The sequence below is a fragment of the Lithobates pipiens genome, unplaced genomic scaffold (genome assembly GCF_037356315.1).
Source record: "Lithobates pipiens isolate NorthernLeopardFrog02 unplaced genomic scaffold, aLitPip1_a1.2 Scaffold_25, whole genome shotgun sequence".
Lineage (NCBI taxonomy): Eukaryota > Metazoa > Chordata > Amphibia > Anura > Ranidae > Lithobates > Lithobates pipiens.
The window spans coordinates 63,248,345-63,274,640 of record NW_027507787.1 but is presented as its reverse complement, the minus strand read 5'-3'; the positions used below and the strand labels follow the sequence as shown (position 1 = coordinate 63,274,640).

The 26,296-nt window shown below is 42.5% G+C and overlaps 1 protein-coding gene across 2 annotated transcripts in view; it reads left to right on the top strand.

Annotated features, from left to right (window-relative positions):
* LOC143930316 (cGMP-dependent protein kinase 2-like) overlaps nucleotides 1-26,296 on the top strand; it is a 341,093-nt gene that overhangs the window by 147,259 nt on the left and 167,538 nt on the right. For both annotated transcript variants that reach the window (XM_077454561.1, XM_077454562.1), the window contains exon 8: nucleotides 12,564-12,658. In XM_077454561.1, coding sequence (XP_077310687.1) covers nucleotides 12,564-12,658 — 95 coding nt within the window. The remainder of the gene's footprint in view (nucleotides 1-12,563; nucleotides 12,659-26,296) is intronic.

The window sequence follows — 26,296 nt, the reverse complement described above, 5'->3', positions numbered from 1 at the left end:
ATTTATCTAATTTATCCTGTTGCCAGGGTGCATTTTACCTTGCCTAACCCTCTTGTTAAAATTGTATGATTGCTCATGGCTTACTTTTCAAACAATGGACAAGTTGAAAAACAGAGCCACACTGTTCCAAATGTGACTTGAAATTAGTCAATGGGACCCTGAAGGACAATGGGCAAGTTTCCTTCTACCCCTACTGTACAGGAGCAGCATAGCATTTACATAAGCTCCAGGATGGATGGTGTTGTGTTCCAGTTACATACTGTATTTATCGGCGTAACGCGCACTTATCCCCCTTAAAATCGGGGGAAAGTCGTGGGTGCGTGTTATACACCGATCCCCACTGTCTGTGAGCTGAAAATACAGAGCGCCGCCGAAAAATACAGAGCGCTGCCGAAAAAGACAGAGCCGACTGCTCGGCTTTGCTCGCAGTCCCGCCTCCCTGCTGTTTCTGGAGCGAGTGCTGCCGAAAAAGACCAAGCCGACTGTACTGTGTACTCGGCTTGGTTCGCAGTCCGCCCAGTCTGTCGGTCTGTCTCGGCGGAGGGAAATTTAAACGTGGGCAAGGCTGCAAATGGCACTGGGCAAGCTGCGAATGGCGCTGTGCAAGCTGAAAATGACACTGGCAAGCTGAAAATGACACTGGGCAAGGCTGCAAACCGTGCTGGGCAAGGTGCAAATGATGCTGGGCAAGCTGCAAATGACACTGATCATTCTGCAATGATGGGCAAGGCTGCAGATGCACACTGATAAGGCTGCATTGATGGGCATTTAAATGTAATTTTTTTTCCCTTAAACTTCCCTCCTAAAACATTTTTCCTTAAAATGCCCTCCTAAACTTGGGGTGCATGTTATATGCCAGTGCATGTTATACGCCAATAAATACCGTAGTTACATAGTTGGTGAGTTTGAAAAAAGTCCATCAAGTCCAACCTGTATGTGTGTTTTTATGTCAGTATTACATTGTATAACCCAGTATGTTATAGTCGCTCAGGTGCCTATCTAATAGTTTTTTTTAAATGATCTATGCTCCCTGCTGAAACCACTGCCTGTAGAAGAGAATTCCACATCCTTACCTCTCTTACAGTAAAGAACCATCTACCCAGGGGTCAAGTCCTGGGGAAAAAAGTGTGGGAACTCCCACCCAAGATCCACTCCCCCACCAAAAAAAATAAAAAAAAATAAAGGTACGCTCATATGCATATATATTTCACAGAAAATACAGTACATTTATTGTAAAGTGCCAGTTTACAAAAACAAAATAAGTTAACTTGTCAAACAGAATAATCAACACAATGGGTGATGATCTTTCCCTCTCAGGGAATTTCTAACACAAATACACCCTGTTCCAAATTCAAATACAGCAAATTAGAAAATATCCCACAAACTGGAATAACGTTGCCCTTGCCGTGCAATATTATCGGCAACGGATCAAAAAACTCACGGATCCGATCATTCCTTGGATCAGAGTCACAGATCGGATCATTTTTCGGATCAGCAAATAATAATTGAATTTGCAAAAACCTGTGAAAATTTCACCACCATATAGTCCCCACTGCAATATACATCTCCCCCACTGTAATATCCACGTTATCTCCCCCAATAATATTTTGGCTGAGCATGGATGGGTATGGCTGGGTATTAGCAGAATATGTATTGGCAGGGTAAGTATTGGCAGGGTATTGCAGAATATTGTCAGGATAAGTATTGGCAGGGTATTGCAGAGTATTGGCAGGGTATGTATTGCAGAGTATTGGCGGGGTATTGCAGAGTATTGGCGGGGTATTGCAGAGTATTGGCAGGGTATGTATTGCAGAGTATTGGCAGGGTATTGCATTGCAGAGTATTGGCAGGGTATTGCAGAGTATTGGCAGGGTATTGCAGAGTATTGGCAGGGTATTGCAGAGTATTGGCAGGGTATTGCAGAGTATTGCAGAGTATTGGCAGGGTATGTATTGCAGAGTACTGGCAGGGTATTGCAGAGTATTGGCAGGGTATTGCAGAGTAATGGCAGATTATTGGCAGGGTATTGCAGAGTAATGGCAGAGTATTGGCAGGGTATTGCAGAGTGCTGGCAGGGTATTGCAGAGTATTGGGTAATGCAGTATATTGGGTATTGCGGAGTATTGGCAGGGTATTGCAGAGTATTGGGTAATGCAGAGTATTGGCAGAGTATTGCAGAGTACTGGCAGGGTATTGCAGAGTATTGGCAGGGTATTGCAGAGTAATGGCAGAGTATTGGCAGGGTATTGCAGAGTAATGGCAGAGTATTGGCAGAGTATTGCAGAGTGCTGGCAGGGTATTGCAGAGTATTGGGTAATGCAGAGTATTGGGTAATGCGGAGTATTGGCAGGGTATTGCAGAGTATTGGCAGGGTATTGCAGAGTGCTGGCAGGGTATTGCAGAGTATTGGGCAATGCAGAGTATTGGCAGGGTATTGCAGAGTACTGGCAGGGTATTGCAGAGTATTGGGTAATGCAGAGTATTGGGTATTGCAGAGTATTGGGTATTGCAGAGTATTGGCAGGGTATTGCGGAGTATTGGCAGGGTATTGCAGAGTATTGGGTAATGCGGAGTATTGGCAGGGTATTGCAGAGTATTGGCGGGGTATTGCAGATTATTGGCAGGGTATTGCAGAGTATTGGGGGGGTATTGCAGAGTATTGGGGGGGTATTGCAGAGTATTGGGTATTGCAGAGTATTGGCAGGGTATTGCAGAGTATTGGCAGGGTATTGCAGAGTATTGGCGAGGAATTGCAGAGTATTGGGTATTGCAGAGTATTGGCGGGGTATTGCAGAGTATTGGGTAATGCAGAGTATAGGGTAATGCAGAGTATTGGTGGGGTATTGCAGAGTATTGGGTAATGCAGAGTATTGGCAGGGTATTGCAGAGTATTGGGTAATGCAGAGTATTGGCGGGGTATTGCAGAGTATTGGTGGAGTAATGCAGAGTATTGGCAGGGTATTGCAGAGTATTGGCGGGGTATTGCAGAGTATTGGGTAATGCAGAGTATTGGTGGAGTAATGCAGAGTATTGGCGGGGTATTGCAGAGTATTGAGTAATGCAGAGTATTGGTGGAGTAATGCAGAGTATTGGCGGGGTATTGCAGAGTATTGGCGGAGTAATGCAGAGTGCAACTTAACACACTAGTGACTAACCTGGTTTACTTCTCTGGAGAGAAGTAAACTGGTAGCAGTGCAGCGGCTGTGGCCCCAGGAGGCCTGGACTGTCTGGCACTGGGTAGAGGGGAGGGAGGAGACAGTCTGGATCCCAGCGACGTGTGTCTGTCGCTGGCTGCTCTGGAGGCCGTATGCGCACTGCCCACTGACTCCAGTGCGTGCCCACGTGTACGGTTGACGTCATGTGACCGGTTGCTAGACGCGGATCGGCCCTAGCCTAGCAACTAGTCACTCGGGCGGCCAAGGAGCGGCGGACTACGCAATGAATAGCCTCAGGCGGCTAATGGGAACGGTGTTCCCGTTGTGGAAATAGTACGGGAACGCCGCTCCCATGCGTTCCCGTAGGACTCGAGCCCTGCATCTACCCAATTTTAAGGTTAAACCATTTCTCTTCTAATTTTAGTGAATGGTTGAGTGTCTTTTTAAATTCCCTTTCATGGAAAAGTTTTATCCCTATTGTGTGGTCACCAGAACTGTATTTGTACATTGAAATCATATCCCCTCTTAAGCGTCTCATCTCCAGAGAGAATAAGTTCAGTTCTTGCAGTATTTCCCAATAGCTGAGATCCTCCAGTCCCTTAATTAGCTTTGTTGCCCTTCTCTGGACTCTCTCCAGTTCCAGCACATCCTTCTCGGGGACTGGTGCCAAGAACTGGACGGCATACTCCAGGTGCGGCCGGACCAGAGTCTTGTACAGTGGGAGAATTATCATTTTATCTCTGGAGTTAATCTCCTTTTTAATGCATGCTAAAATGCTGTTGGCTTTGCTTGCAGCAGCTTGGCATTGCATGCCATTGCTGAGCCTGTCATCTACTAGGACCCCCAGATCATTTTCCATCCTAGATTCCCCAGAGGTTCACCCCCTAGTAAGTAGATTGCATTGATGTTTTTGCTACCCATGTGCATTATTAAAAAATTTTCTAAATTGAACCTCATTTGCCATGTAGTTGCTCATCCTATTCATTTGTTCAGATCTTCTTGCAAGGTTTCCACATCCTGCAGAGAAATTATTGCCCCGCTTAGCTTAGCATCGTCTGCAAATACTGAAATTGAGTTGCTTATCCCATCCTTCAGGTCATTTATGAATAAATTAAATAGGATTGGTCCCAAGACAGAACCTGGGGGACCCACACTAGACCATTACTCCCCATTTATCACTACCCTCTGAACTTGCCCCTGTAGCCAGTTTTCAATCCATGTGCTCACCCTTTGATCCATGCTGACAAACGTTAGTTTGTACAGTAAACATTTATGGGGAATAGTATCAAACGCCTTTGCAAAACCCAGATACACCACGTGTACGTGCCTTCCTTTATCTAGCTGGCAGCTCACCTCCTCATAGAAGATTAATAGATTGGTTTGGCAAGAACGATTCTTCATGAATCCATGCTGATTACTGCTAATGATGCCGTTCTCATTACAAAAATCTTGTATATAATCCCTTATCATCCCCTCCAAGAGCTTGCACTATTGATGTTGGGCTAACTGGACTGTAATTCCCTGGGATATATCTTGGTCCTTTGTTAAATATTGGCGATACATTGGCTTTTCTACAATCTTCTGGTACCATACTAGTCAGTAGTATTTAGTAGTTTAGCAGTCAGTATTTTCTTAAAAATAAGGAACAATGGTCCGGCAATTACTTGACTGAGTTTTTTAAGGACCCTCGGCTGCAAGCCACTGGTCCCGATGACTTTTTAATGTTACGTTTTTCAAGTCTATTCCTAATTCTATCCTCTAATAGCCATGAGGGTGCTTTCCCTTGTAAAGACTGAAGAGAAGAATAAATTCAATACCTTCGCCATCTTTCTGTCTTTTGTAACCAGATTCACTTCATCATTCTTTATGGGGCCTATATGATCTGACCTCCCTCTTTTACTATTTAAATACTTAAAGAATTTCTTGGCATTTTTTTTACCCTCCTCCACTATGAGCCTTTTGTGTTCTATCTTAGCCGCTCTGATTACACCCTTACATTTCTTGTTGCATTTTTTGAAAACATGTAAAAGGGTGAAAAAACTGCGCTAAATCCAACGCGAAAGCACAGTGCACAAATTGTGAAAAGCAGCTACACACAAACAAACAAAGTCCAAAAAACGATAAAAGAATAAAAAATGGAGCAGTTGTGATAAAGTGAAATGACAATTAAATTACCTCAACTAAACAAAGAGAGGGTATGTGAAAAAACAATAAAATAATAATTATATGAACCCACAATAGTCCAATGACCAAATGTACACAAATGAAAATGTCCTGAAATGGAGAAGTTTCCCTTCAATCTCAAACTGAAGTAGAGGACATGCAATCAGAATAAATAAATCAAAAGAGCAGATGGATCGAATATGCAATTATATATATCTGGAAAGTGTTTGAATGTGAAGATGGGTACTCTTACCATGGCAGTGCATCTAATGTACTTAAAGTACTGGATCCGCAGTGGTAGAATGGTGCCAGGAATGATGTTGATGCCACGGCTGTAATTCCAATCCACTTGAGGTTGGATGACCGTCCCAAACAGGTGGTTCCAGGGAAGTAGCAAATGGATCGATCCACATTATAGATGACAATGGAAAGATGACCATCAATGCACAAACATGGAGGAAAAAGAAAAAAAGTGGGCCTGTGGGCAAAATGGTGTCGGGAACAGATAGATCCTTGGGGTTATCGTACATACGTGAGAAAATGGTGTCGGGAAAATAAAGCCCAACAAGCTTGTCGAGGTTTCAGCCACCTAGCAGATCTTAGGTATTCTAAGTTCTTGTGATCTGTGTATATCAATACTGGATGGATGGCACCCTCCAACAAGTACCTCCATTCTTCCAAAGCTACTTTGATGACGAGCAACTCCCGATAACCAAAATCATAGTTTCTCTCCGCAGGGGAGAGCTTCTAAGAGAAAAAGCATCAGATATTTACTACCTTGATGCTGAGAAATGACTGCCCCTACTGCTACTTCAGATGCGTCCACTTCGAGGATGTAAGGCAGTGATGGATCAGGATGGCTGAGGATTGGGGCTGAGGTGAAGATTCTTTTGAGTGTCTCAAAAGCATCTTGGGCTTCTGGATTCCAATGAAAACGTAAGTTTTGCTTGGTCAGTTGCGTGATGGGTGTGATTATTGTGGAGAATCCCTTAATTAATTTTCTGTAGAAGTTTGTGAACCACAAAAATGCTGCACTCCCTTCTTATCCAAGGTTACAGGGCAGTTTAGTATGGCGGACACTTTTTGGGGATCCATCTTGATTTCTGTTGGAGAGATCACCAACCCCAGAAACTGGATGCTCTGCTGCTCAAACTCACATTTCTCCACCTTTGCATAGAGTCCGTGTTGGCGAAGACGGCACAAAACCCCACAGACATGTTCCCGATGTTGGTCAAGTGATACAGAGAAGAAGAAAATTAGGATATCATCCAAATAGACATTTACGAAGATGTATAAAAAGTCTCTAAACACATCATTGAAGAAATGCTGAAAGGTGGCAGGGGTGTTGCAGAGCCCAAAGGGCATGACCAAATATTCGTAGTGAGCAAATTGGGTACGGAAGGCCATCTCCCACTCATTCCGAATGAGGTTGTAGACCCCCCTCAGATCCAACTTGGTGAAGATAACGGCAGATCTTAATTTCTGAAAGAGTTTAGGTATCAGGGGCAAAGGATAGTGGTTCTTGACCGTGATTTTATTTAGCTTACGGTAGTCCACACATGGGCGAAGGGTCTGATCCTTCTTGGTGACAAGGAATATCCCGGCCCCCGCTGGAGTGGTTGAGGGGCAGATGAATCTCTTGTCCAAGTTTTCATCAATGTATATCTTTACTGCCTCCTGCTCTTTTTCTGATAACGGGAAGATGCGTCCGAAAGGGATCTCGGCCCAGGAAGAAGTTTGATCGGACAATCATAGGGGCAGTGAGATGGAAGGGAGTCTGCTCCCCGTTTGCTGAAGACATCAATGAATTTGTGGTATGGTTTAGACACAGACTGGAGTAGGTTCTGGTCAGTGTCCATACACAGCAGTAGTTGATGGCTCAAAGGGTTGGGGTAAACTATGCTTCTGACAGTAAAGGGACAGGAACTTCACTTTTCCAGTTACCCAGCTGATTTGGGGATTGTGAGCCTGAAGCCAGGGTATGCCCAGGATAACAGGAAACGCCAGAGGAGATGGCATCAAGGGTCAGTAACTCCTTATGTTGGGAGAAGATGGTAACAGGCAGAGGAAGGGTCTCCTGGGTCACCCATCCTGATTTTATGCGAGAGGCCTGGAAAACAGAAAGTCCATGTGTCTTTTCTTGTAGAGGAATGTTTTGTTGGCAAAGGTGGAATCGATAAAACAGCTACATGCTCCGGAGTCAATGATAGCGTTGACTGGAATTGTCCTTTTCTGGAGCTGTAATGAGAGAGGGAGAGCAAGGTGGGTTGCATTGGTAGACAAGGTTGAGAGATTAGCATGAACAGAGCATGGACACTTACACATTTTGCCAGGGCAGCTGCACACGTAGTGGCCTGCTTCACCACAGTAGAGGCATACATTTAGTTGACGTCAACGTGCTCGTTCTTCAGGGGGCAAGGTCTGTTGCATCAATCCTAGTTACATGGGCTCGGAGGTATCTTGAACTGAGCTGGCGGGATTCAAACTGGTTGGAGTCAGGTAGCGGGAAGCAGGAACTGGAGTTTTTGAGGTCATCCATACTGGGCGGCCTTGCTGGGTGGAACATTCTGACCAACGTTCACGAAATTGTTGATCAATTTGGATAGCCAGGGTGATCAAGGCTTCAAGGGTATCAGGTATACCAACTCGAGCGAGCTCATCCTTCAGACCTTCAGAGAGACCCATGCGGAACTGATGTCACAGAGCTGCGTCATTCAATTGAGCGTCTGCGCTCCAGCACCTAAAGTCCATGACAAGTCCTCAGGCCACTCTGCGGCCTTGCAGGAGCACAAACAGAGCAGATTCAGCCATGGTAGTTCGCTGAGGGTCCTCGTAAAGCTGGGCCATGGCTTTAAAAAAGGAAGGAAGAAGAACGACGGAGGAGAAAGCCGGGCCACTGCTAGCAAAAGAGAGGCAAAAGAGCAGAAGATAATGGAGGAGCCCGGCAGAAGAACTGGAGAGCAGGAGAAGAGGCCGGAGATAGCGGAGAAGTCAGAAGGGCCCCCGAAGTCGGAAGAAGACCCACAGAGCTGCCTAATAATCTACTTTAAAAACCTGTGTAGTGTGTTTTTTTATTTACACTTTTTCCCCCAGGTGAATGGGTAGGGGTACGATGTACCCCATATTCATTCACATAGGGTGGGGGGCCAGTCTTATTACAGGGGGCTCCCGGATTCCGATAAGCCCCCCACCCGCAGACCCCGACAAACAACGGCCAAGGTTGTCGGAAAGAGGCCCTTGTATTGCAGCCCTATATTTTAGCTTCAAATTGGACATACAAAAATTGTATGATTAATAAATTCATATTCTATGCCAGGGCAGCTGAACCAGCTTTGTAAATTGCATTCAAGCTGGATCTGGTGATGATAATATGTCTATAGGAAGCTCCTTGTACTGCCAGCCGGTGATAGATAGTCATGTAGGTTAGTAAACCTACCTCAATCTCCATTGTTCTCTAATAGGACCAGTGCTGGCAGCATTTGCTCCTACCTCCACACATCTCCACATCAAGAATGTGAGCAGTGACTATGTTTGTGCACACAAATTTGACTCTATTCCCTGAGAGCAATGACACTGTTCCTATACATCTGACAGCCCTTGCAGGTCAATAGGAAATAACTTGTATTAAAAAAAGTGCATATAAACCTGTTTATATGCTGTCAAATGCCTCATGTTGTAATTTTCCTGGATCTGCAGACATTTCTAGAATCTGACTGATTTGATTCTTTCGACATTTCAATTACAATGTAAGAAGGACATCATATTCTATTGGAAATTTCTGATGACAGATTGAAATGACACTTTAGGCATTAGATATGTGGAGGTATAGAGGGTAGAGCTGAATTTGGGTCCAGCAGGCCATTCCTTTTTTTTAGCAGTTGTGTGTTCTCAGACCTTTCTGTACAAATCAATGCAGCATTTTCTTTCTTCTCTCATCCCTTTTTTCACTCTGTTATCTAATACTTGAGCATCTGTTGGGATTATTGAAAAATACCAAACTGTACCCCCCTTTTATAAAACTCATGAGCATTATCATCTTCAAACTTTAGATATCCTGGGCAAACATTTAATGCTTGGGTCTTGGGCATCCCACTCCTTCCATTGACGATGGAGAAAAATGTTATATAAAGAACTAGAAAACTGCAATTACCAGACTTGTGGCCAGTCTTTCATATGAAAGATTGCTCCATAGATACTAATGTTTTATTTTACTAAAAAATAAATAAATTAATGAATGGGTGTCTTATATAGCACTACTTATGTCAACTAAATTGCCCCATAGGGTCCTGATGCACCTTCAAACACATACACATATTATGGCCAATTATTTTTTAGACAGGGTCTAATTAGCCTACCAGCATGTCTTTGGAGTGTGGGAGGAAACCCACACAGACACAGGGAGAACATGCAAACTCTAGGCAGATGGTGTCATGGTCAGGAATTGAACCAGCAACCCTATTGCTGCTGGACTAGTAATCCAGTGTATATCTAATGTAGAATCAAGCAGATGAGCAGGAGTCAGAGCAAATAGAGAGAATGTTGGGTCAATAACAGAAGTCAACATAAGAACAGATACAGGGAAATGGGTAATAGCTGTAGATCAGACAGCACTGGCTAATAGAACTGCTGCAGTTTAAATAGTCCCATTGGTGGCAACATTAGCGAAGGGGGTACACATCTGCACATGGTTATGCACAGAAAAATGGCACCAGCGCCTGCGGCTCTTGTACATCTTGAAGCTTCATATGTACAATGGCTAGTGCCTTCCTGACAGTACCTCTAGCCAAAGCTATTTTTCTTTTTTCTTTTGAATGGAGTGGGAAAGGGTTGAAGCTTTTTTTTTTGGGGGGGGGGGGGTTGACTTGTTTGGAGAGGGGGAGGGAGAAATGTTGTCAATGGGAAGTTTCATTGTCAGGTGGAAATCTAGAGTTTTATGGTTGTTGATGGAACAAGAAGCTTTTAATTTGACAGAAAAGAAAAAAGGGAAAGCTTGGGTCTTGGGCATCCCACTCCTTCCATTGACGATGGAGAAAAATGTTATATAAAGAACTAGAAAACTGCAATTACCAGACTTGTGGCCAGTCTTTCATATGAAAGATTGCTCCATAGATAGGTTTTAAACAATTGCAACTGTAAACATTTATCATTGCAGTGCTTACTATTTTGTTTTTGTGTGATCTGTGATCTGCTGGTAATATTTAAAAAATATAACTTTTTGGCTTGTCTTGGTGAAATTTTGTCAATGGAAATTTCATTGTCAAGTGGAAATCTAGAGTTGTATGGTTGTCATAGGAAGTGAAAGGGAAACCTAATTTGACAAAAAGAAAAAACTGAAAGGTTTTATCCAATTGCAGCGTTAAACATTTATTGTTGCAGTGCGTAATTTGTATAAACTTCAGTATAAATTAGAGGTTTTTCACATCTGCCCTATAAACTGGAATCTAAATGCTCTGGATTCAGAAGCAACATGATGCCATTTGTGAGAGTTGCTGCTTGTTTACAAAAATACTTCTCTGGCTGTGCACATCATTACAATGGATGAGAAAGCAATCTCCTTTGTTGGCAATCATGGGAACTGGAGCTAACGTTATAAACTGCTCATATAGTTACCTAGCCCCTTCTGGTGTTGACAGAAATTAAATGTGGTTGGCTTACACAGTTGCCAATGATGTGCCAGTTCTTCATTTAAACAATTAAGAGTCGGGTTGTATCTGATGAGGTTTTGTATATTAAAATAATAGATTCTAGTTGTGAGTAGTACCACGGGATCCCTTGCAAACAATATATTCTTAACTCATCTAGCAAATTTTGAATGTTCAAATTTAAAAGCTGTTCATTAAAGAAGCAAAAACAACCTTTTTTTTTTCTTTCACAGTGCACAATCAAGCTAAATTACTTGTTAATGGTCTTTTTTAACATGTCCACCTGAGCTTTCCAGTAACACGAGAGATCCGTACGTAACTTCTGTCCAGTTGGCTGACTCTGTCATCAGCAGCATTTATTTAGGTTTCTGCCTTGCAATCAAACTGCTATTCAGAGACATATTGTAAAGAACAAAAAGATCTGCACTTATTCAGTGGTTTTAAAGAACACCTGACAAATAATACCTTAAGGGCTTCACACAGTTCAGGATATTGGAACAGGCAATGGTACTGATTCATCAGTTAAACCTTACTGAATTTGCAGAAATCCTAATAGTTGTTGGCTTTTATTTGTCTTATTACTGTATTTTACTGTATTTAGCAGCAATATATTACACAGCATAGGTCCTGTTTCCCAACAGAGGCTACAATCTAATACCCCTACCACAGTCACACATTCACTAGAGGTGATTAGGTTACTCTAATGGTATGTTACAAATTGAGCAAATTCAGAGGCTTTAGAGGACCAACACAAACACAAGCAGACTTTACGTAATGTTTTGGTTGGAAGGCAAGTTGCAGACTCAAAGCTGCAACTTGCCAAAAGTTCTACGCACCTGCTCATCTTACTGCAAGTGTTTCATTGTAGGTTGCTTTGTTTAGCAAATAACAGGGGTGGACTGACAACTCATGGGGCCCCCGGGCAATAGGAGATTATGGGGCCCCCGGGCAATAGAAGATTATGGGGCCCCCGGGCAATAGAGGATTATGGGGCCCCCGGGCAATAGGAGATTATGGGGCCACACAGTATACACACGGACTACACATACACACACTGAAAATGTACTGGAGAGGCGGGGCAGCTATAATCTTGGGATTTTTTTAAAAACACAGATTTTTACATGCTGTCCCTGATTTTATTGAGGCTGGCAAACCTGATGGGACCCCCTAGTGGCATGGGGCCCTTGGGCAGTGCCCGAGTGCCCCAATGGTCAGTTCGCCCCTGGCAAATAACATGCTTTTAGTTTATACATATTATAAGTGTTATAAATCAAAAGTGGTGTTAATAATAATAAAAAAAATATGAATTGAAAAAAAAAAATAACATGCTTTTTTTTACTGGTTTTGGTATGTAGGGGGACACACTAAAATATTTTATTTATACCAGATGTGTGTTAATAGTAAACACAAACAGCCCCTTTTTCAATTCTATTTTATTTAGGTTGTTGTAATTCTATTTTAATTTCGGGTGTTGTTTTTGCTTCTAGAACTTACCAAAAAATGTATGTAAAATACCCAGGATATATATTTATTGGAGATTTTCTTAACTAACACTCTCTTTTCTGATATACTCAATTGATGGTTTTGTGCTTTCTCTTTATAGGTCTGTGTGACGCAGGCTGTGGAAGGGTCTCAGGAACCACTGGAAATAAAAAAACTAGGAGTTGGAGATTATTTTGGGGAAAAAGCCCTAATCAGGTAAAATTTCCAACTGTAAAGTGATATCCATAAATCTCCACTAGAGGGCAGGTCTGCAGGCCAGCCATAGTGCTGATGATATCCAAGACTTAATACACATTTCCTTGAAGCAGAACTTTCTTAATCATCGTTGACTCTTTTTAATCCTTATGCTGCTAGTATTAGTAAATAGGTAGGAATGTATATCCTATTTACTTGTTTTAAACATTTTTTTTTACATGTCTTCAGATACTTTCTGGTTTCCAGGCCTAGGAAAATTATGTGATACATCCCAGGAGTCTACATGAGGGGGGAAGGGTTTTGTTAGCTAAGCACGCCCTCCTGCCTCCATGCCTAAGCCAATGGCAGAGGGATTCCTGGAAGTAAATGCTACATTAATCATCTGCCCTTATATTATATGGCAACAGCCAGAAATGCTAGGGTGTGTATTTTAAAGTGATTGCTCAGCAAAATAAAGTGCAGAGACATGAATAGATGGGGGAGTTTGCTCTGAATCTTATAAATGAATGAAATAGTGCCTTTAGTTTGTGGTGCTCAGATGCAGTGAAGTTACATTTTAAAGTAAACCAGAGAAATTCTTCTCTGAAGAAGAATTTAGAAAGTGTTAGAATCTCCCTCGTAGAGTTTGTATTGCTTTTCATTTCCAAGTAGAAAGCTGAAAAGCAAACCTATAAAAGTATGGTGTCATTCATAATGGATACAAAACTGATATTCAATTTTTTTCATTATTTTTATAAATTCTTTGTTTTACAGGCAAGTAGTTTAACAACACAACAGAAACTGTTGATTTTTAGACTCTGTTACTGAAACTCTGTGAAGTCATGTCTGTACCGATTAGACTGGTGGGGGGGTCAGTTTAGTTGTGTTTACATTCCAGCTTGAGCTTTTGAGCTCTGTGATAATTATTGTTTTTATAGCAAAACAGCTAAATATAGACAAGATTGGACAGATAAACATTTGACCTCAAACTGCTGACTGGACACATAAATACATAAAATGTATTTGCAATAATTCATAATTATCTGGATAAAAAATTGAAAAATGTTTACCCTAAGGCCGGATGCACACTGCTGCGGGGGGAGATCCGGATGTGATTCGCACCGCACTGCAGTGCAAATCACATCCGATCTCCGTAGCGATGCGAGTTCAGCCATACAGATAGTATGGCTGAATTCGCATCGCTCCCGCAGCAAACTCGCACAGGACCCTTTTTTTGGTCCGCAACAGAATCGGATCGCATGGGTGTTCACACCATGCAATCCGATTCCTGTGCGAGTCTGCAGATCGCACTGCGATATGGGGATGGATCTGGGGGTGTCATTAACATTTCATTGACACTCCCAGCCGTTCGCATAGGGCAGTGTGAACTGCCGGCGGGAGTCATGCGATGCGTGAAACCGCTGCGGATTCGCGGCGTTCCCGCATCGCTGTGGTGTGAACCCAGCCTAAGCAAATAGAGGTGGCTGGAAGACACCAAATGTAACAGGCTATTCATCATTTGAGAAATGACTGATTAAATGTATGTATAACTCCGCTTTGCTGGTGTGTCCCATTGTGGAGATTTTCCTTTATTCCTTTCACAGAGACACAACAGGAGGTAAGAGGACATTGCTACAAATTGAGTAGAATTCCCTACTAGTCAGTTGTCACCTATTTCCCCTTACCATTGTTCTACTGACGGTGGTAACATTTTGGATTTTTCCAAATCTTTTCAGCAGTGCCACAGACAGGGTTGGAGGTGTACAAAGTTTGGAATGTACATCTAAATATATTACAAACGTTTTTCATATTTTACTTTCTGAGAGAGTTTTTTTTCTTTTCTTCACAGTAATTTGAATTTCCATACTGTACCCTTGTGAATATTTATAATATTAGAACTAGATGTTACATTTATTTCAAATAATTAATTATTTCATCTAAATACCCACCAGTAACTAGTTAACTGTAAAATATATACCATGATTGTTTGAATGGGTTTTTCGCATGCTCTTGAAGTGACCCCCATAAACATTGATTTAATTAATGATCTAACCCACTCCATAGTGTAATGATAAGGACATTCATAATGCATTGTTACATTGTACAGTCATGTAGTTTGTTTGGCCATCAGTTTATTGATTGCATGTTTGCATTTGTTCACTGACAAAAATTAGTATTTGCCTGGAACAGTGGTGCTTTGGTAACTAAATAGTATTTCTGTTTCTATTTCTATTTCTGATTGGATATCGAATCTAATAAGTTCATGTTTGCTCTTCATTACCATCATTTCTAGTCACAGTAATGGAATAATTATAGTGGTAGCAGCCTGGATGTAGTGCCTTTTGTTTTAGCATGTTCTTTTTAAAATTTGGAGGTTTTTTTTTTCCCACAGTCAAATATCAAATTCAAAGCAAGTCTGAAACCAAGAGGCATTGGTAGGCTTTTAAAAAACCTACAACAGATAGAAAGGGGCTGATGGCATAACACAATGAGCAGTGGGTGAGGCTGTTTCTTTCCCATCCTATCTTATCTTCTGTCTCCTTTTTCTTTGATGCCTTTCCTTTGCTTGGTCTCTATCCTTTTAGAGGGGAACCATGCCAGAGAACCAAAGCTAAGGCAAGCATAGTATTATTTAATAATTTCTTATATCAACTTGATCAGTCCTAAACATTCATAACTATGGCAAAATGACTTGAATTATAGATCAAAAGTATCATCACTGCTTAACCACTTTCAGACCGGACCATTTTGCTGGTCAATGACCAGAGGTCTTTTTACAATTTGGCACTGCGCTGCTTTAACTGGTAATTGCGCGGTCATGCAATGTTGTACCCAAACAAAATTTGCGTCCTTTTCTTCCCACAAATAGAGCTTTCTTTTGATGGTATTTGATTGCCTCTGCGATTTTTATTTTTTGCGATATAAACGTAAAAAGACCGCAAATTTTGAAAAAAATGATATTTTCTACTTTTTGTTATTAGAAAAATCCAATAAACTCAATTTTAGTCATACATTTAGGCCAAAATGTATTCAGCCACATGTCTTTGGTAAAAAAAAAGTAAATAACTGTATATTTATTGGTTTGCGCAAAAGTTGTCACATCTACAAACTAAGGTACGTTTTCTGGAATTTACGCAGCTTTTAGTTTACGACTGCCTATCTCATTTCTTGAGGTTCTAAAATGGCAGAGCAGTACAAAACCCCCCCCAAATGACCCCATTTTGGAAAGTAGACCCCCTAAGGAAATTGATAAGAGGCATGTTGAGCCCATTGAATATTTTATTTTTTTGCCTCAAGCGATTGAATAATGACAAAAAAAATTTTTATTTTTATTTTTTTTACACAAAGTTGTCACTAAATGATATATTGCTCACACATGCTATGGGCATATGTGAAATGACACCCCAAAATAAATTCTGCTGCTTCTCCTGAGTACGGGGATACCACATATGTGGGACTTTTTGGGAGCCTAGCCGTGTACGGGGCCCCGAAAACCAAGCACCGCCTTCAGGCTTTCTAAGGGCGTAAATTTTTGATTTCACTTCTCACTACCTATTACAGTTTTGAAGGCCATAAAATGCCAAGATGGCACAAAACCCCCACAAATGACCCCATTTTAGAAAGTAGACACCCCAAGCTATTTGCTGAGAGGCATGTTGAGTCCATGGAATATTTTATATTTTGCCACAAGTTGCGGGAAAATTACAAACTTTAATTTTTTTTTATTTTTTTTTCACAAAGTTGTCACTCAATGATATATTGCTCACACATGCTATGGGCATATGTGAAATGACACCCCAAAATAAATTCTGCTGCTTCTCCTGAGTACGGGGATACCACATATGTGGGACTTTTTGGGAGCCTAGCTGCGTACGGGGCCCCGAAATCCAAGAACCGCCTTCAGGTTTTCTAAGGGCGTAAATATTTGACTTCACTCCTCACTACCTATTACAGTTTTGAAGGCCATAAAATGCCAAGATGGCACAAACCCCCCACAAATGACCCCATTTTAGAAAGTAGACACCCCAAGATATTTGCTGAGAGGCATGTTGAGTCCATGGAATATTTTATATTTTGCCACAAGTTGCGGGAAAATTACAAACTTTTTTTTTTTTTCACAAAGTTGTCACTAAATTATATATTGCTCACACATGCCATGGGCATATGTGAAATTACACCCCAAAATAAATTCTGCTGCTTCTCCTGAGTACGGGGATACCACATGTGTGGGATTTTTTGGGAGCCTAGCCGCGTACGGGGCCCCGAAAGCCAAGAACCGCCTTCAGGTTTTCTAAGGGCGTAAATATTTGACTTCACTCCTCACTACCTATTACAGTTTTAAAGGCCATAAAATGCCAAGATGGCACAAAACCCCCACAAATGACCCCATTTTAGAAAGTAGACACCCCAAGCTATTTGCTGAGAGGCATGTTGAGTCCATGGAATATTTTATATTTGGCACAAGTTGCGGGAAAATTACAAACTTTTATTTTTTTTTATTTTTTTTTCACAAAGTTGTCACTAAATGATATATTGCTCACACATGCTATAGGCATATGTGAAATGACACCCCAAAATAAGTTCTGCTGCTTCTCCTGAGTACGGGGATACCACATATGTGGGACTTTTTGGGAGCCTAGCCGTGTACGGGGCCCCGAAAACCAAGCACCGCCTTCAGGCTTTCTAAGGGCGTAAATTTTTTACTTCACTCCTCACTACCTATTACAGTTTTGAAGGCCATAAAATGCCAAGATGGCACAACCCCCCCCCCCCCAATGACCCAATTTTGGAAAGTAGACACCCCTAAATTTAGGGGTACACTAGTGAGACTCACAGGTAAAAAAGCACCTAGGCTGTCAGCGACTGTATCAAAACGCTACAAGAAAAACTGTTAGCGATCGCAGGGATCAGGCCTGACTCTGCGAACGCTGCAGTTATGCGTGTTGTGTTTTGTAAGTGACAGTGATCGATCGATACTGCACTTGGGTGGGCTGGTCTGGGCTTGGCGGAGGGGCTAAACGCAGGTGCTAGCAGGTATCTGGGCTGATCCCGCTAACAATGCGTTTTGGAAAACCTAAACTGCTGGCGACGCTAATATAGATCTGATCAGATACTATATTACCAAGGGAGGTGTATGCTTTGTGCGTGGGTGTTAGCGGTACTGGCACTAACCTGACGCTGCCTGGGGCGACGCAGACCTTATCTGACCCTCAAACTTATATCACCCGCCGGGTGATCAGGGGGTTAAACCTTTATTAGGTAATAAATGGCGGGTGCCCTGAAACTATAAAAAAATAACTAACCAACCAGCGTCACCTGTAACAGTCATATGGTGATCACTGGTGAAAGGGTTAACTAGGGGGCAATCAGGGGGCTTTATGCGGTAGTATATGGGGGTCCCTGGCGCTATAAAATGCTGCGGCGAACCTAAATACCTACCTGCCTAACTAGCGTCACCTGTGACACTAATACAGCGATCAGAAAAATGATCGCTTATTAGGCTGGGTTCACACTGGAGCGATGCAGGAACGCCACAAATCCGCGGCAGGTTCCCGCATCGCATGCCTCCCGGCGGCAGTTCACACTGCCCTATGCGAACTGCTGGGAGTGTCAGTGAAATGTTAATGACACCCCCAGATCAGTTCGCATATCGCAGTGCGATCTGCAAACTCGGATCGCATGGTGTGAACACCCATGCGATCCGATTCTGCTGCGGACCAAAAAAAGGGTCCCGTGCGAATTTGCGGCGGGTGCGACGCAAATTCAGTTTATACTATCTGTATGGCTGAACTCGAATCGCACAGAGATCGGATGTGATTTGAACTGCAGTGTGGTGCGAATCACATCCGTTCTCATAAACCGCTGCAATGTGAACCCAGCCTTAGTGACACTGGTGACAGGGGGTGATCACGGGGTTAAACCTTTAAATGGGGGGGGTTAGGGGGGTACCTTAGAACTAAAGGGGGCTAACCCTAACTGCCCTAACAGTTATTACAGTCACAAATGACACCAATGCAAAAAAAAAAAAAAATGCAATTGGTGTCACTGTGACTGGGGGGGGCAGGGGTGATTGGGGGGTGATCGGGGGGGTGAGAGTGTGCCTGGCATGTTCTACTGTGTAGTGTCGTGTTGGTGCAACTCACCGATCCTCTCTCCTCGGTGCCGGAACGAAAAATACCGACACGGAGGAGAGATTACATCACTTCCTCTGCCTGTGTTTACATTACAGGAGAGGAAGTGATGTCACGCCTCACTTCCATTCGTCAGGAGCGATCGCGAGGGGGTGACCATGAAGGAATGGCCGCCCCCTCATCTCGGATCGCTCCTGAACGGATACCGACCGCCACTGGCACCCGATCGGGCCCCCCACCCGCGGGAAGGCAGGGATGTATATATACGCCCATATGCCTGCCCGTGCCATTCTGTCGACGTATATCGTCGTGCGGCGGTCGGCAAGTGGTTAAACATTTAATAACATTAAATTAATCAAAATATATATAAACTGCCAGATGTTCCAAAAGCGTAATGTGCATCAAATGTATAGCAATTGTTAGGTAAAGATTAATTTCAAGTAAGAAGCTTAAAGAGCTGTTTTACCTGCCAGTGTTTTTGTTTGTCTATCTAGTTCAGACAGTTATACAACACCTAATTTGCAATATTGCAGTCAAGGATTACAGTGGTCCTCCCTCTATCCCCAGCCTGCTGATTAGACAGTGGGAAAAAAGAAACCTGATAATTTCATCTATCTGCTCATTTTACTCTCTCCCACTTTTAGCATGATCCTTGTGAGTACATATGCAAGCAGCACACCTGATTTGCCCCCTCTGTTTCCCTTCCCTTTCCCAGTTCTAGTGCTGCTGTAAATGGGATTGCAGGAAGCAGATATAAAGTTTAATTCAAAGATCTACACTAGCTGCATGAAATAAATCATTTTAACCACTTGCCTACTGGGCACTTAAAAACCCTCCTGCCCAGACCAATTTTCAGCTTTTGGTGCTCTCACATTTTGAATGACAATTACTCAGTCATGTAACACTGTACCCAAATTAATTTTTTGTCCTTTTTTTCATACAAATAGAGCTTTCTTTTGGTGGTATTTGATCACCTCTGGGTTTTTTATTTTTTGCGCTATAAATGAAAAAAGACCGAAAATTTGGAAAAAAAACGCATTTCTCTTAGTTTATGTGATACAATTTTGCAAATTATAAATTTTTCTTCATAAATTTTGGCCATAATTTATACTGCTACATATCTTTGGGAAAAATAACCCATATTAGTGGATATTATTTGGTCTTTGTGAAAGTTAGAGAGTCTACAAGCTGTGGTGCGAATCATACAAAATTTTCTCACACCTGATGTACTGGTGGCCTATCTCATTTCTCGCGACAAGCCAGGAAAGTACAAATACCCCCCAAATGACCCCTTTTTTGAAAGTAGACATTCCAAGGTATTTAGTAAGATGCATGGTGAGGTTTTCGATGTTGTCATTTTTTTCCCACAATTCTTTGCAAAATGAAGATTTTTGGTTTTGTTTTTTTCTCACAAAATTTTCATTGTAATAGGTTCTCTCTCTCACATGGCATGTGTATACCACAAATAACACCCCAAAATACATTCTGCTACTCCTCCTGAGTATTACAATACCACATGTGTGAGACTTTTACACAGCCTGGCCACATACAGAGGCCCAATATTGAAATGGCGCCATCAGGTATTCTAGGAGCATAAATTACACATCTCATTACTCATCCACCTATTACACTTTTGAAGGCCCTGGAGCAGCAGGACAATGGAAATGCTGACAAAGTGACCCCATTTTGGAAAGCTAACACCCCAATGTATAATCTATGAGGCATAATGAGTCCTTTGAACGGATCATTTTTTTCCAGAAGTTTTGGGAAAATGTGGGAAAAAAATGAAAACACATTTTTTTTACGTAAAGTTGTCCATTTATAAGATATTTCCAACGCATTGCATGTACATATCACAAATCACACCCCAAAATACATTCTGCTACTCCTCCTGAGTATGGCAATACCATATGTGTGAGAATTTTACACAGCCTGGCCACATACAGAGGTCCAATATTGAAATAGCACCATCAGGCATTCTAGGAGCATAAATTACACATCTCATTTCACAACCACCTATTACACTTTTCAAGGCCCTGGAGCACCGGGACAATGGAAACTCCCACAAAGTGACTCCATTTTGGAAAGCTAACACCCCAATGTATAATCTATGAGGCACGATAAGTCTTTTGAATGGTTAATTTTTTTCCAGAAGTTTTGGGAAAATGTGGAAAAAAAATTAAAACGCTTTTTTTTTTACGCAAAGTTGTCCATTTGTAAGATAATTCCAACACATAGCATGTACATAGCAAAAATGACACCCCAAAATACATTCTGCTACTCCTCCTGAGTATGGCAATACCAAATGTGTGAGACTTTTACACAGCCTGGCCACATACATAGGCCCAACATGCAAGGAACACCATCATGTGTTCCAGGGACACATAGCATGCACATACCAAGAATTACACCCCAAAATACATTCTGCTGAGCAAAGAGTAAACAAAAGATTACCTGTGGTTTTAGCAGCGCAGTTGTCCACAGGATGATAGCACTGGTCTAGGCAGCAGGCATGGACTTGGTCAGCAAAAGCTAGCACAATTTTCCAGGCAGCAGGCAGGTATACTGTCCATAGTCAATACAGGAAGCAGGCAGGGATACTGTCCATATACAGTCCAAGGTCAATGCAGGCAGAGATTGTCAGCAGTGCCAAAATATTAGTCCTGGTAGTAGGCAGGAACATGGTCCATCCATGTGGTGTGGTCAGGCAGAGGCATGATGGCATAGGTCTTACAGGCAGCAGGCAGAAGTAGTGCCTCGTTCAGGACAGAATGGGGATAGGGGTAGAGGCTTCTCCCACCCAAATCTCTTTGAAGCCTCAGAGTCTCCAGACCCTAATCTAGGAATGAGAAAACAAATGAAATTGTTTTCTTCATCCAGAAAAACAATTCTGGAGCCCCTAACATATGTGAGACCCCTGTTATGAATCCCACTAGTCCACTGGGAGGGTACAAGATCAGTCCAAGAGGCAGGCAAGAGGCTTGGTCAAACAGTCCAGGGTCAGTTCCAGATCAGGCAGAGGTATGTACAGAATCGATAGGCAGAAGCGTGGTCGAATAACAGTCCAGGATCAGTTCCAGATCAGGCAGAGGCATAAACAGAATCAGTAGGCAGAAGTGTGGTCGAATAACAAGCCAGGGTCAGTTACAGAGAAAGCAGAGGCATAAGGGGTGTGAAGGTAAATGGCAGGAAGTGAGGGTTGTGTTTACCATACTTCACTAATAATTCACTGAAGTATGGTAACGGCGGAAACAGTCACCTATGCAGAGGCCTGGTTGGGAAGGGCATTGGGCACAATGATAAGTGGTGTCTCTTCTCAATCCTCGTTTGGTGCACACCCGACATTTTTTCTGACGTTTTCGGCCTGTTGGTCTGGGAGGGATTTTATCAGGAAAGTGGCGTTCAGAGAGTCTGCTAATCACATCGGATCAAATGTTTTCTGGTGGGCTGTTCAGGTATATAAGGGTATTGGTGATTTCCTCCTGGTAGCCAAGGAAGGGTTTGGGTCTTTCTGTGGATTTTCGATAGATTACATAGGTGTTGTATGTGGCCAAATTAAATAAATAAATTGAAACTTTTTTATACCACTGGTATGTTCTTCTTGTGGAAAGGTAGGGTTCGAGCATCTGGTCGTTGAAGTCGACACCCCCCATGAATATGTTGTACTCATGGATACATGTTGGCTTTTGTATTGGGCCATTCCTCCTGGTGATCTCAACGAATGTATTGTTGTGGATCGAAGAAAGCATGTACACATCCCTTCTGTCCCTCCACTTCACAGCCAGAATTTCCTCGTTCCGTAAAACTCACCGCTTCCCCTTTTCTTAACTTTTTGTTGACGAGGCTTTCAGGAAAGCCCTTCTGGTTCATCCTTATGGTGCCACATGCTGGAGTGTTCTTTCTATGAAGGTTGCGGAACAGGGGTAAACTTGTATAAAAATTGTCCACATAGAGATGGTAGCCTTTCTCCAAGAGTGGGTTTATGAGTTCCCAAATTACTTTCCCACTCGATCCAATGTATTCTGGGCAATTAGGGGAATGTAGCTGAGTGTCCTTTCCTTCGTATACCATGAAGGAATATGTATACCCTGTGGCTCGGTCACACAATTTATACATCTTTACCCCATAGTGGGCCCTTTTGGAGGGAATAAATTGTTTTATGCCCAGCCTGTCAGAAAATTTGATCAGCAACTCATCCACACATATGTGTTGGTCTGGGGTAAACAACTGGGTGAAGATCTCAGAAAAATAATTTATTAGCGGCCGAATTTTGTAAAGTTTATCAAAATGTGGGTCATTTCGGGTATTGTCGTTATAGTATAGGAATCTCATAATCATGAGAGATATGGTCCTGGGCATTATTGAGGAAAAGATGGGCATGTGGTAGATGGGGCGGGATGACCAATATGCACGTAAATCATTTTTTCTGTTTAGTCCTATACAGAATGTGAGGCCCAAATTTTTTTTAAACTCCTCCACTCTTAGGGCTCTCCACTCGTAGGGACGGGCATAGGAGGACGTTGGATTACTTGCTATGAATTGTTGTGCATATAGGTTGCACTGGGCCACAATCGATGCAAGCATGTCCTCAGTAAAAATTAAATGGAAAAAGTCTATCGGGGAAAAATTTTGGACTCCTGGGTTGGCAGTGAAAGGGGGAACGTTAGCTTCTCCTGAGTTAGGAGGAAGCCACAAGGGGTTCTGAAAGGAATAGGGAAGGCTGGCATGGGACCTAACCCTTTGGGGCTGAGTTGACACCCCACTGGTACTTGGCCTTTGCCGAGGTACTGCGGTGCTGGTGGATGGCTCTGCGGTGCTGGTGGATGGTACCGCCTCCTCACCAGTATGCCTTCGTCTGACGGGCGGACTCTCATCTTCCTCCTCTGACGTTGTCATTGTACCACTGCTTAGGACAGGCTCGTAGTCCACGTCAGACTCAGAATCTGAATATGAGGAGGAATCCAACGCGGAGAGCTCCCCATTGCTCTCGTCGGCCGCAAGAATATCGTATGCCTCCTCGGCTGAATATAACCTTTGTGACATTCTTAGTGGTCACAAATCGCACTGACAGGTGACACTGATGTGGCTGATGACATTGACAGGTGACGCTGATGTGGCAGATGACACTGACAGGTGACGCTGATGTGGCACGTGACACTAGCAGGTGACACTAACAGGTAGCACTGATCACAGGCGACACTGATGTGGCAGTTGACACTGATGACAGGTGGCACTGACAACAGGTGGCACTGATACGTGGCACTGACAGGTGGCACTGATACGTGGCACTGATATGTGGCACTGATACGTGACACTGGCAGATGGCACTGGCAGATGGCACTAGTGGCAGATGGCTCTGGCAGATGGGGCTGGCACTGGCAGATGGCACTGCAGATGGCACTGGCAGATGGCTCTCGCAGATTAGGCTGGCTCTGGTAAATGGCACTGGCAGATTGCTCTGGCTGATGGGGCTGGCAGATTGCTCTGGCAGATAGGGCTGGCAGATGGGGCTGGCAGCTGTAACACTGTAATACACTATAGCACTTACTCTCACAGATCGCTCTCCCTCCTCACACACTGTCTCTGTGTGAGAAGGGAGAGACAGGACACGGGCAATGAGAGATGATCTCATATGTTTACAATTGAGATCATCTCGCATTGGCAGCTACGATCACGCTGTAAGCGGCCGCTGTGATTGGCCGTTTAAAGCGATCTGTGATTGGCTGTGTCCAAGGGACACGGCCAACACAGCTTTTCCCTGATGGGCACGCGTGGAGAGAGAACACGGGAGGATGTCCAGGGACGCCCTCCCGGCAGTGAAGTGGTTAATGAAGTATTAATTAATACATTGCATTTGTTTTTGCCATTTATATTTGTCTGGGGTTCAGATTAATGGAAATTATTTTACAAAGTTGAAGGGAAATAGGTTTTGCCAAGTGCAGTCAAAATTATAAACCCAGCAGTTCATTAGAAGCATACATGTTCTGGAGTTCTCTAGATTGACAAAATCCTGATGACCAGTGGAAAAGGGAAAATGCATTTACTGTTGGAGGTGTGAAAACATGTGTACTAATTACAAATAGTTCTGGCAACCAAATTTTAGTGAACGTTGACATATGCATGTCATACTTAAAAGTAAAGGTTCCCCCATAGAGGACCTGATCACTTAGCAGAAGAGCTGGGACACATATCATGGGTGCCAAGATCACACAAAACTGCTGTCTACAGCTGATTCATGGCTGAGGTCTAGCAATTTCAGTTCTTCATAAAAACACAATGATACATGAGGGCCCTAAATGTCTCAGCATGCCTAATTGAAGATCCACAGCTTCCAGTGTATTCTAAGTCTGCTGCTGGGCCTCCTCCAAATTGGATGAGTCTGGAACAGCTCTCAATGGAGCCCTCCAGGAGACATCCATTTATGGAGCCTAAATCATCTGAGCTGACTTGTATAATTTTAAACCCATTACAGTAATCACAGTGGACAAGAAAACATATGGAGTATGGAAAAATTTTATTTTTTATTCCTCTGTTATAAACTATCAAATTCTTCTTGGGAGTGGGACTCTTCAAAAGAGTACATATATTCAACCAGTGTTTCTTACAGTAATCTATGTCTTAATAGGGAAACTGGTAAGAATCTTGCCTTGTTATATCCATATAAATAGCCACCTGCTTTGCACTTGGCAACTCTTTCTTCTGAAATGTCACAAGTAAGGTGACTTGAACTCCTAATAGAGCTTAAAATAATAATAATAATATTAATAATACATAAATATTTCAACATCTAGTAAATTACAATTATTAGCTTGATTTTGGTATGTAGCAGCCACATTACAGTATTCACAGGAATGTGTAATAATATAACTCTCTAGTTAATATATGTATGCATACATGCTTTTATGTGAGAGCCAAAATGTTTCATGCCTATGAAATAAAACATGATCAAAATTCACACTAGACATTACATTGCCAAGTGACTGGAAATCCTCAGTGGCCTCAGCAGCAGTTCGATTAAACTCTGTGTAATTACAGCTAAACAGAAGTGACTTTCATGTGATCCCATAACACAATGGGGCAAGCAGTCTAATAATGATCGCTAAAACAAAAACACAACATGTTTGGTAAAAATATCTGCTAAAATAATTGATAGGTGATGTAACATAAAATAAATGATAGAAACGCTTCCACACATTAAAGAAATTTGCTGTAGCTGCATAAGCAATGGTGACCTCCAACTCTAGTCCTTTGGCTTGTACTTTTAAACAATACAACAAAGTACTTTGGTTCTCTGTCCTTGTAGAATCTGTCTAAGAAAAGCAACGATTTCTGTGGTAAAGCACATAGCATGAATTATATATGTATACGTGAAAACAATATATTACCAGTTTGCCACACATAAAATGGTTGCTTTTCTAAGAAAAACGGGAAGCATTGGTCGCTGTACAATTAGTTGCTCCCATTTAAACCAATTACGACTTCAACTAGGCAAACATGAGAATGAAAAAGCGCACTATTACCTGCTAAC